Below are 12,112 nucleotides of genomic sequence, written 5' to 3' on the forward strand. Positions count from 1 at the left end.
AGGGAGCCTTACTGGTTGAAGCAGTGGGCGGCGGACAGCAGCCAGCGGTCCCCCACCACGGTGGCTCCGCAGAAGTGCCGCGAGCCCTCCTTCAGGCTGACCTGCCAGGGCACCTCCCCCAAGGCGGCCCCAAGCCCCCCCACGATCCGGCTGGGCTTCTCCAGCGCTGGCCTGGCCCCACACTCTGCAGGGACAAGACAGGAGGGTCCGAGCACCTCAGCCTGCTGGTGTCAGGACCACCCTGGTTCCAGAGGGGCCCCGGGGCTCTGGCTGGGAAGTGGCATATTACACAGATGAGGAAACTGAGACTTAAGGAGCCCTAAGTGCTCTTCCAGCAGGGGATGTGGGTGAGAAAGGAGAAGGCAAGGTCGTAAGGGCCCCGGCCCCACCAGCCTCAGTGCAGCAGACACAGACCTGCAGCCCCTACAGCACAACCCAGGGGGCTCAATGGACAAAGTTGGTTATTACGGGGCTGGGGGCAGGGCACGTGCAGGCGGCATTTGAATGAGGCAGAGTTTGGATTGGTTCCCAGCCTCACAGGTCTGTGGGACCATAAAGAGGGGTCAGCATCAAATGGGGCTGTGGGATCCTGGACGTGGGTCCTCGGAAACCACATGGTCAAGACAGATGGAGAGTGCATATGCTGCCTGTGGGTGCCATGTCTGTGATAGCCTCAACTCAGCTTCTCTCTGACCCTGCCCCCACCCCATTGGTCACTGGCCCCCTGCTGAACCTTCAGGATATTCTGAGTACACCCTCTTGGATGGCCTGAGTTTTGCTGATGCTCAGTCACATCTGACTCTGCGACCCCATGGACTGTAGCCCATCAGGCTCCTCTGTCCGTGGGATTCTCCAGGCAAGAATACTGGAGTGGGTTGCCATTACCTTCTCCAGGGGATCTTCCCAACCCAGGGACTGAACCAGGTCTCCTGCATCGCAGGCGGATTCTTTACCACTGAGCTACCAGGGAATCAGGCAGTAAATGTGAAGGCTGACCACATGCCTTTGCCCATGCACTTGACAGACATCGCTAATCAATCACCCATCTCTTCCCAAGAGTGCTTCAGAAAGCCAGTACCAAATCCATCCGACCCTGCGCAGAGCAGACACACACTGCTGCTGTCTCCCCAGAAAGTACCTTGTGGCTTAGAAGTGGTGGCCAAGTTGAGAGGCACAGCGCTGGGAGCCAGTGTGGGTTTGGTGAGGGTGTCAGTCACCAGGCTCTTGGGGCTGGTGGGCCAGGCAGTGCTGGGAGTGGTGGAGGCAAGAGCCACCGTGGGGGCTGGAGGCTTGCTTGCAGTGGCGATGGTCTCCAGGATCCAGTCCCGCAGACTGGTCACTCGGGCGTAGACCCCTGGATGCTGGGCTTCCGCACAGCCAATTCCCCAGCTCACGATGCCAGCCAGGAAGAACCTGCCAGAGGGCTCCTCACAGACCAGGGGGCCCCCCGAGTCACCCTGGGAGACAGAGGCACACCCTCAGGAGGGGTTGGGGCTCCCTGGCCACATCTGGCCCCAGATCCAGAGATACAGGTCATAGGGGGAGCCCTGGTTGGGGGATGCATTTCCCCACGAGCCCACGGAGCACATGTGGCTGATAAGTCACGTCTCAGAACCTCAGTCTCCTCTAAAAATACAACAAGACACTTGGACTCTGGATCTCTAAGACCTCTTTCAGTTCTACCACTGGCAGTTAAAAAACCCACCCCGGATAAACAATATCCCCTCCTCTCCTTAGCGCCATAGATCTTGGATGTCACCAGTGGCTTAGGAACCTCCAGTCATCTCATGGGCAGCCGCGACATCCTCTGGAAATGCCCGGTCTGCCCTCATTCATCCTGTCTTGCTTTCCTTTGCCTCCTCCTCACACCCAGCTCACCATGCACTCTTATGTCCTTAAACACAAGCTCTCTCCTGCTATTTTCTGACATTTCCTCTAGTCTCTGGCTCTCACGTGGCAACCAGAACACATTAGCAGCCTCTCCCCACCCACCAGGCCTTAGAAAGGATAGCAAAGAAACAAACTAAAAAGGAAACCCATAGCCATGTGACCAACCCAGCAGAGGGTCTTGGTGGTGGACCAGAGACAGAAGACCCCCCACTTATGGAAGAGGGGAGCCTCGGGTGGGGGGACGGCAGGCTGTTCCCAGGACCTCAGGGGCTAGTGGGACGTCCCCTGGGGCCCCCGGCCCCTTTCCCAGGTGCTGGGCTCACCTGGCAGGAATCCACCTTCCCATCCAGGTAGCCAGCACACACCATCCTTTCGGTGAGTGAGTGGCCATACAGGCTGGTGCACAGGGCCTGGTCCAGCAGCTCCACAGTGGCCTTCTGCAGCATTTCCGGCTTGACCACTGCTCGGGACGGGGAGAGATGAGGGGTGAGCACCCTAGGACCCCGGCAGTCTGCACCCCCGAGCTGGGAGCCTGAGCTTCAGTTTCCCCCACCCCGTGCAGTGGACCTGCTGCAGCCCCAGCTCAGAAAGGAGCCAGGCTCACCAGTGCCCACTGACTACCCTCCCAGCCTGGACATCTCAAGACTAGGCTCCTCTCTCGCCTCCCCAAACTTACCCGCCCTGAGCCCCCACTTCCCTACTGGAAACTTTTCTTAGCCTGGCAGTAGCCCCATCTTGACTAAACATTAAATCAGATTAGGTAGCCTTCCCTCAAACCCTCCAGGGCATTTCCCTACCCCCAGTTGAACCTGAATGCCCAAGCCTGGACCACCTATCCTGGCTACCCCAGGCCCTTTGCACAAGCCACTCTGGGTGCCTACAAGGCTTGTCCCTGTGGAATCTGTCTGCCTTCCTCCTCTCATCTATTTTTTTTTTTCATCTCCTATTTTAAATTGCAGCCCCCTGCCCCTGCATCCCTGCCTCATTTTTCTCCACTTGGTACATCACCATCTGTCACTTTTCTTGTTTACTATCTACTGCCCCTGAAATTGTGCTGTCCAACACGATAGTCACTGGCCACATAAGGCTATTTAAATGCAGACCTAAGCTCATCACGATGAAATGAAATGTAGAATTCAGTATCTCAGTCACGCCAGCCCGGGTCATGGGGCTGCTGACTCCCTTAGTGGATGGCACAGACATGGCGGGTGTCTGCCACCGACAGAAGTTCTATCAGGCAGTGCCAGCCTGGACTGGGGGCTCCATGTGGGCAGGGGTCTCTCTCTGAATGGCCTTCTGCCCAGCGCCTGGAATAGGGATGCCTAGTCTTATATTAGGCGCCATCATCTCAGGCCCTTCCCTAAAGATGTCCCCGACCCCAACTCCTTTTTCTTGTTTCCTTCCTAGCACCTCTCACCATCAATCGCAATTGATCTGACATAGTTACCCCTACATTGATAGTGAACCTGCCCCACCCTCCCAGGGACAGGCAGGGCCAGGATCCCGAGACACTGGTCACAGCCAATACACACATAAGCTCACGACAGTTTGTGTGTTTCCGTTTAGAGACATCTCACTTATCCTGTGTTGTTGATTCACTAACAGGGAGCTCACAGTCCATAGCGTTATAACCCTCGCCTGAACAAAGCTCATCGAATACACGGATTTCTTCCCTATGAGACATATCTCAGCCCTCCTGTGCTTAGGACCCTAGTCAGCACGTCAGCTCTATGCTTGGGGCCTGTTTAGATTTTGTCAAACCTGCAAAGAAAGCATGAAAATGAAAAAAAAAATAATAATAATAACATGGTGGTGAATAGACCAGAAAAAGGACACCAGTTTCCAGTCTGAGCAAAGCCAAGAAGGCAGGGCATCACCCAGCTGCACCACCTCACTGGAAACAGATTCCACACATTGTGGATGACCACAGCCCCCCACGAGTGTCCACCTGTGGGGACAAATGCACTTTCTCAAGTGGGCGAATCTGCAGATACAGAACTCGCGGCTAACCATGCCAGACCGTGGATGTTTGCTTGGCCGTGCTGTGCTAGCAGCCTAGCTGCGGGAGGTGGGTGCTTACGGAAGTCCTCCTTGAGGTAGCCCCAGCCTGAGATGAGGCACTTCTTCCTCGGTGGGAAGACGTGCGAGGCGGCCGGCAGGCACACGGGCTGCACGTGCCGGCTGAAGGGCAGGGGTCCGCCCAGCTCCAGCACCGCCACGTCGAAGTCGGCTGTGTCCGAGTTGTAGGATGGGTGTGTGATGATCCGGGCCACGCGGGCCCGCACCGTGCTGGCCTCTGAGCCGCTGAGGTAGGTGGTGCCCATGTAAGCCACCCACTCCGGGGACTCCTGGAATCTGCGGGGCAGACAGACCCCCGCTCAGAAGCCCACCAAGGCTGGAGCCGGGGGGGTGGGAAGGGTGGGGAGGGGGAGCGGGGCACTTACCCAGGAGGCAGGTGCCCCCAAATTCAGCCATGGAAATTGATGGGAATGTTTTCCATGCAACATTGGCAAAAATCAGAACGAATGCACAAAAATTAAAACACGGTGCATGAATTATCAACATTTTAAACAAAGACAGGATCCACAGGGCCAGGATTAGGGTGAAGAGAGTGAGGCACTGAACATGGACTGGGTACTAGATGATACTGTGTAGCCATTTAAATTTTCTCAGGTGTGATGGTATATGTGTATTGGAGACTGTTCTTTAGTTGTACAAATGTGCTAGGGTGCCTCAGAGGTGGTGCCTTATGATGTTTTCTACTTAATTTCAAACTGTTTGGCAAGGATATGTATGTATGAAGCGGTGTGGGGGGTATAGATTATAGATACAGCCAGATGGAGAGAGTGAGAGAGAAAGAGAATATGGTGAAATAGTAACAACTTTTGAAATCAGGTACAGTAAATCCGGTACATACAAATCTTCAAGCTGGGAACTTTCAAAAGTGTGAACATGCCCCTGTATGCCAGCTGTTGTACTTTTCAAGGGACTGTACTGTAAGATTAAAAATGTTTTCTTTATGCTTTGTGTTTGCTTTTTATGTAGTATTTGTGTGAATAATATTATAAACCCATTACAGTACAGTAGCATATAGCCGACTGTGTTAGCTGGGGACCTAGGCTGACTTTGTTGGACTTACAAACTGGACTAGCGAATGCACTCAGAACGGAACTCATTTGTACGTAGGTGACTTACTGTACAGGCATATGGGTATTTGTTGTACTATTTTTCCATCTTTTCTATTGAAACGTTTTCATAATAAAATGCTGAGAGGAATGAAATTTAAAACAATAAAAAGAAAACAACTCTTCTTGCCCTGAATGTCATTGCTTATGTGACCTGTGTCCCCCAGATAGTCTTCCCGGGACCGGAACCAGGTTACCCTGGGAATTAGCGACCCCCTGCCACGGGGCAATTCTCAGGCAGTGGTTTCCCAGGGAAGTCCATGTTGCCTGTTGCCCTGCCCTCTCCCCAAGGACTCCTCAGATGGAAACAACCAAGTAGCGATGCCTGGCACAGCCAGAGACTTCCAAAACCTTCTCCTACCTTTGGCCAGCTCTGGTTGTTAAAGATTCTGACCATCTTCAACAACAACCAGAAACGACCCACATTCAAAACTGGGCAAAGAACCTCAACAGACATTGCTCCGAAGAAGATACACAAATGGCCAATAAGCACGTGAAAAGATGCTCAGCATCCCTGATCATTAGGGAAATGCCCGTCAAAACCACAGTGAGGGGTGAGAGGAAGGTTCAAGAAGGAGGGGACGTAAGTATTCCTGTGGCTGATTCATGCTGATGTATGGCAGAAACCAACACAATAGTGTAAAGCAATTATCTTTCAATTTAAAACAAATTAATTAAAAAAAAAACCACAATAAGACACCACTTCACAGCCACTAGGATGGCCATTATTAAACAAATAGGGACTTCCCTTGTGGTTCAGTGGTCAGGACTCTGCACTTCCAAAGCAGGGGACATGGGTTCGGCCCCTGGTTGGAGAACTAAGATCCTGCATACCAAGTGGCCAAAACACATAAACTAATAAAAAACAAAACAAGCAAACAAAGTAACGAGTAATGGCAAGGATGTGGAGAAATGGGGAGCTCCGCCAAGATGACACAGCAGAGACCCCGGGCTCAACTCCTCTCAGGAGCACACCCATATGACAACTCTCTGCAGAGTAGCCATCGATGGAAAAGACTGGAACCTGCCAGCAAAGATCTCCTACAACTAAAGACACAGAGAAGGAAACACAGCGAGATGAGAAGGAGAGGCAGCTTCACGATACAGTCAAATCCTGTGCCCCCAGGTGGGCGGCCCACAAGCTGGAGAATAATTACTTTGCAGAGGTTCCCCCACAAGAGCGAGAGGGCTGAGTTCCACATCAGACCCCCTGGTCTGGGGGTCCAATACTTTTTTAAGAGGAGTCCCCAGAGCTTCTGTCGTTGGAGTCTGGTGGAGCTTAACTGCAGGAGCCCTCACAGGACGGGGGAGATGGAGGCTTCATTCTTAAAAGGCTCACAGAGAACCCCAGGTGCAGAAGCTCTAATTCGATAGAAGCCTGGACCACACCTGCCTGCTGGACTCCAAGGGTCTCCTGGGGAGGTGGGACTGGCAGCTATGGGGTCACCCTGGGGGCACAGACACCAGTGAGGGGCATACTGGGGAACATCCAGCCACGTGAACACTGATGTTGGTGAAGCCACCTTGGCTCTTTGCCCCAAGACCTGGCCCCGCTCAACAGTCCGCAGGTGCCAGGTGGTGGGTCACCCGAAGCCAGGCAGCTACCCGCACGGGGACACAGCCCACCCACCAGCAGAGAGGCTGCCTCGAGACCTCCCCGCCCCCAACCCCACAGCCACCCCTAGACACAGCCCTGCCCACCAGAGGACCAAGACCTACAGAAAACCTGCTAGACCAGCCTCACCCACTAGGGGGCTGACACCGTGAGGGCCAAGTTGGCTCCAGTCGTGTCCAACCCCACGGACTGGAGCCCACCAGGCTCCTCTGTCCATGCGGTGTCCCAGGCAAGAATACTGGAGTGGGTTGCCGTGCCCTCCTCCAGGGGATCTTCCTGAGCCAGGGATCAAACCCGCGTCTCCTGTGGCTCCTGCATTGCAGGCAGATTCTTTACCACTGAGCCACTGGGGAAGCCCTAAGGTGGCAGACACCAGATGCAAGAAGACCATGACCCACAAGGCACACCAGACCCTGTCCTGGGACCAGGCCCAAGCCCTGCCCACTAGCAAGCCAGTGCAACCTCTGGGACACTCCGGAACCCATACCTGACTGTGTATGGAACCAGCCCCCTGGCCACAACCCCAACAATGATCTGACACCAGCTCTGGGATCCCCAGGCCCTGCAGCCAGACTCCAGGAACCAGCTCTGCCTGCCAGTAGGCTGGTACCAGCCCTAGGACCTGGCTTCACCTGCCAGTGGGTGGGCAATGACCCCACTTCAGTCTTTAGGATCCGGACTCCACCCGCCAGTCAGCAGTCAGCACTAGCCCCGGGCCCCCTAGGATCCCACAACTAGATAGCTCGTGACCAGGACCCACTAAACAGCAGCCCGCAGCACCCACACAAGGCAGTGCCTGGTGGCCAACCAAGCCCACCAGACCACCCACATAGTCACCCAGCTTTACAGCAAATGTTAAAGGAACTTCTTAAGGATATGGAAAACTTGGAACCCTTGCGCACGGCTGGTGGGGATGGGAAATGGTGCAGCTGCCGTGGAGAACAGCATGGTGGCTCCTCAAAGGAGTAAACAGAACCACCATATGACCCTGAAATCCTATAAATTTATACCTTTGGGTATAAATCCTCTGGGTTTATACCCAAAGGAACTGAAAGTAGTGACTCAGATACTCTCCCACCCACATTTGTAGCAGCATTATTCACAACAGCCAAAAGGCAGGAAAACCCCAAGTGTCCATCGATGGGTAAATGAACAGACATGTCCAACAACACACTGGAATATTATTTAACCATAAAAAGGAAAGAACTGACACTTGATACAACCTGGATAAACCTTGAGGATGTGATGCTCAATGAGAGAAGCCAGACCCAGAAGAACAAATACTGTCTGATCCCACTCACCGGGGGTCCTAGAGGAGTCAGATCCACAGAGACAGGAGGTAGATGGTGGGGCCAGGGGCTGGGGGAGGGGCTGGGGAGTCAGTATGGATATTTTTTGCTGTTGTTGGTTTGTTCTTATTTTTTGGCCACTTGCCCTGCTGGATCCTAGTTCCCCGACCAGAGATTGAACTTGAGTGCCCCCTGCGTTGGAAGCATGAAGTCTTAACCACTGGACCACCAGGGAAGTCCCTGAGTTAAAGGGACAGAGTTTCAATTTGGGAAGATGAGACAGTTTTGGGAATGGATGGTGGGGATGATTACAAGACAGACAATGTGAATGTACTTAATGCCACTGAGCTATGCACTTGAAATGGTAAATTTGTGTTATGTATATTTTTGCCACAGCTAAAATACATTCAGATTTAACAAAAAGAAAAGAGAAGGAAAGAAAATAGTGAGTTCCAAGGACACTGCCAGGGTAGTGGAGTCCCAGAGTGGAAGGAAGATGGGATACAGGTGCAGGGTGGGCTCTGAGCCCGCAGGGACACGGACTCACTCGTTGAAGCAGTGGGCAGCAGACACCAGCCACCTGGCACTGATGATGGCGGCCCCACAGAAGTGTTCGTTGTTTTCACGGAGGCTGACTTGCCAAGGGAACTCCCCTGGGGACGCTTCCACACCACCCACAATCCTGCCGGCTGTCTTCCAGCCAGGCTGCAAGCCACAGTCTGCAAGACAGAGATTACCAACCAGGACCCCCAGGAGGCAGGACTGCAGTTGCACTCCTGGCACGTCTGTCTCCAGTCTCTCATCCCCACGGTCCCCACGTTCAGATGTCAAAGATCTGAACCAGCAAACCACCAGATTCTGGGAGACCACATGGAACAGATTCTCCCTCACGGCCTCAGAAGGAACTGACCCTGCTGACTCCTTGATCTCAGCCTTCTAGCCTCCAGAGCGGGGAGAGAGTAAATTTCTGCTGTCTCACCCATTCAGCCTGAGGTCCTTTGTTTTGGCAGATCCAAGACAACCATACACTAAACTCAGCTATATGAGTGCTATGTACCTATGTGACCAACCCCCAATGCAAAACCCTGGACACTAAGACTTGGGTGAGCTCCCCAGGTTGGAAATACTTTGTGTGTGATGTCATATGTGCTTCTGGGCGAATTGGTTAAGCACTGTTCACCTGACTCCACTGGAAGAGGCTAAATGGAAGCTTGCTTGAGTTTTGTCTCTCCTGGACTCTGCACCTTTTCCTTTGCTGACTTTCAGCTGTATCCTTTCACTGTAAGAAGCTATAACCACGCATATAGCAGCTTTACCAAGTCCTATGTGTACTTCCAATGAATCACTGAGTCTGAGGGGGTTGAGGGGACTCCTGACCACAACTGCCAATTTCAATCAACCTCTATATTATCCTCCACATCCAGGCACCAGACACTATGAATGTGTTCCTCACCATGTATTTTGAAAGTTTCAAAGTCTTTATGTGTCCATCTTGTCACAGGATGCCATATCTCTGTTTATTTAGTCTCCTTTTATGCCCTTCAGCAACATTTTCTAATTCTATTTAATTGTTATCATAGACATGACGCATGTTTATTTTGTGTTGCTATTGATCAGGTGGCACAGTGGGAAAGAGTCTTCCTGCCAATGCAGGAGATATGAGAGATGCAGGTTCAATCCCTGAGTCAGGAAGATCCCCTGGAGGAGGAAACAGCTACCTACTCCAGTATTCTTGCCTGGGAAATCCCATCAACAGAGGAGCCTGGCAGGCTACAGTCCGTGGGGTCACAAAAAATCGAACACAACTGAGTGACTGAGCACACATTGATTAACAGTGAGATTTTTTCCCATTATATCTTGTAACCTGTTATCACTTGTATAAAGAAAAGCAATAACTTTTTTATGTGCTAGGATTTACCTCCCCCTCATTGTTGAACTGTCTTATTTTTCCAATCTCCTTTTAGTCAATTTGTTGATTCATTTAGATAGTCATATCCATTGCAAATTTTGATAGTTTTCCTTCTTCCTTTCCAATAGTTATACCACTGTTCCTGCCTTATCACATGGGCTAGCATTGTTACAAAAATGTTGACTACTCTTACGACATTTCAACTGTAATTTTCCCTTGCTCAGATCCTTTTGGTGACTCCCCACTATATATAGGACAGACCTCCAGTTCCTGGTAATCGAGGCTTCCCACAGTTTGACCAGGACCTCTTATTAGCCTGATATCTCCCCTTCTCACCCACACACCTCAAGCTCTCCCTTCTCTGCTTCCTGCTCATGTTTCTTGTCATATCACAGGTGCTCCCTCCTTTTCTCTGCCCGGCTCCAGTGAATGCCAGACCCACATGTCTGCATGTGATGGGCACAGTGGGCCAGAGAGCAGAGCCAGCAGCTGACGCTAGAAAGGGAATGTGACCTGTGGGCCAGTTTAGACAGGCAGACTGACCACAGTGGGCCTCGTCGGAGCCGTCAGAGCAGTCCGCTGTGTCATCACACTCGGGGTTCACCTTGGTCACACACTGGCTGTTCCCGCAGGAAAAGGCATTCCCTGGACAGCGACCTGAGGGCAGACAAGAACCAGGTACTTGACCTCACTCCATCTCTCCTGTCTGCACAGAGATTTCTCTCTCCAGGCAGAAACTCCAGAGCAGGAAAAACATCACTTCTCTGCTTTCTTTTCACTGAGTCTTTCTGAAATAATCTTCTCAGAGTTAGTACAGACACATAACACACAAGAATGCCAGTCAGTGCCCGGACCAGGGCTGTGCAACCCAAGCATACGTGTCCCATGTGTGTACATTTACATTTCTACCATCCATTTTTTAAAAAAAGAAATAGGTGAAATTAATTTTTAAAATTGTAGTAGAGTACATATAAAAATTGGAGAAGGAAATGGCAACCCACTCCAGTATTCTTGCCTGGAGAATCCTAGCGACGGCGGAGCCTGGTGGGCTGCTGTCTATGGGGTCGCACAGAGTCGGACACGACTGAAGCGACTTAGCAGCAGCAGCAGCAGCACATATAAAATTTGCCACTGAAGCATAGGTTCACATTTAGGGTCAGTCATTCTCTGCAGGGTGGGGGGCCATCCTGGGCACTGTGGGGTAGACAGCAGCATCGCCAGCCCACCACCTCTGGATGCCAGGAGCCCCCTAGTCATCACGACTACAAATGTTCCCAGACATCATCAAGTGTCCCCTGGGGGCAGGATAACCCCTAGTTGGGAACCATTGATATAAAGCTAGATAAACGTGAAAGAATCCACCTGCCAATGCAGGAGACGCAAGAGACATGGGTTCGATCCCTGGGACAGAAAGATCCCCTGGAGAAGGAAATGGCAACCCACTGAGGTATTCTTGCCTGGGAAATCCCATGGACAAAGGAGACTGGTGGGCTATAGTCCATGAGGTCACAAAGAGGTGGACACTGTGTGATAACACATGTTGTGAGCCAGCTGGGAGGAGGGTCATCAAAATATTTAAAGCAATGAAATTCTAGGTGGTCCATACTCTTTTTTCCCCCCAAAATTGTTTGCTTTCTGTCTTTTCTTTTAATAACATGACATCACTTAAAAAAAAAATAATGCCTTCTTCTAATTGCTCTGAACAATTAAAAGTGCCTCATTTTTTAAATCCTTTGCTCACACAGGACTGACTCCATCTCCCCCATAAAAGGCTAGTGCACAAAACTAGCATTTACTGTGTTTGAGGGATTTCCTTTGTGTGCCTTAAAGAAGCTTTGGGAAATCTCTCTTGGTGTTCACAAACAGAAAAAACTGGGCAGAGGGCAAGGAGCTGAAAAAACATACTTGATTTTTTAAAATTGAAGTATATTTGATTTATAAGCAGGACAAAGGCTAACAGAGTTTTGCCAACAGAATGCACTGATCACAGCAAACACCTCTTCCAACAACACAAGAGATGACTCTATACATGGACATCACCAGATGGTCAGTACTGAAATCAGATTGATTATATTCTTTGCAGCCAAAGATGGAGAAGCTCTATACAGTCAGCAAAGAAAGAGACCAGGAGCTGACTGTGGCTGAGATCATGAACTCCTTATTGCAAAATTCAGACTTAAATTGAAGAATGTAGGGAAAACCACTGGGCCATTCAGGTACGACC

At 51.3% G+C, this 12,112-nt stretch overlaps 1 protein-coding gene across 3 annotated transcripts in view; it reads right to left on the minus strand.

Moving 5' to 3' along the window:
• TMPRSS9 (transmembrane serine protease 9) overlaps window positions 1-12,112 on the minus strand; it is a 57,878-nt gene that overhangs the window by 8,808 nt on the left and 36,958 nt on the right. For all 3 annotated transcript variants that reach the window (XM_081499943.1, XM_081499942.1, XM_081499945.1), the window contains 6 exons: window positions 10,432-10,545; window positions 8,527-8,698; window positions 3,971-4,245; window positions 2,214-2,350; window positions 1,139-1,457; window positions 13-184 (listed from right to left, as the gene is read on the minus strand). In XM_081499943.1, the coding sequence (XP_081356069.1) occupies window positions 13-184; window positions 1,139-1,457; window positions 2,214-2,350; window positions 3,971-4,245; window positions 8,527-8,698; window positions 10,432-10,545 (1,189 nt within the window). The remainder of the gene's footprint in view (window positions 1-12; window positions 185-1,138; window positions 1,458-2,213; window positions 2,351-3,970; window positions 4,246-8,526; window positions 8,699-10,431; window positions 10,546-12,112) is intronic.

Source organism: Giraffa tippelskirchi, chromosome 6, assembly GCF_054371585.1.
Source record: "Giraffa tippelskirchi isolate mGirTip1 chromosome 6, T2T-mGirTip1v1.2.pri, whole genome shotgun sequence".
Taxonomy (NCBI): domain Eukaryota; kingdom Metazoa; phylum Chordata; class Mammalia; order Artiodactyla; family Giraffidae; genus Giraffa; species Giraffa tippelskirchi.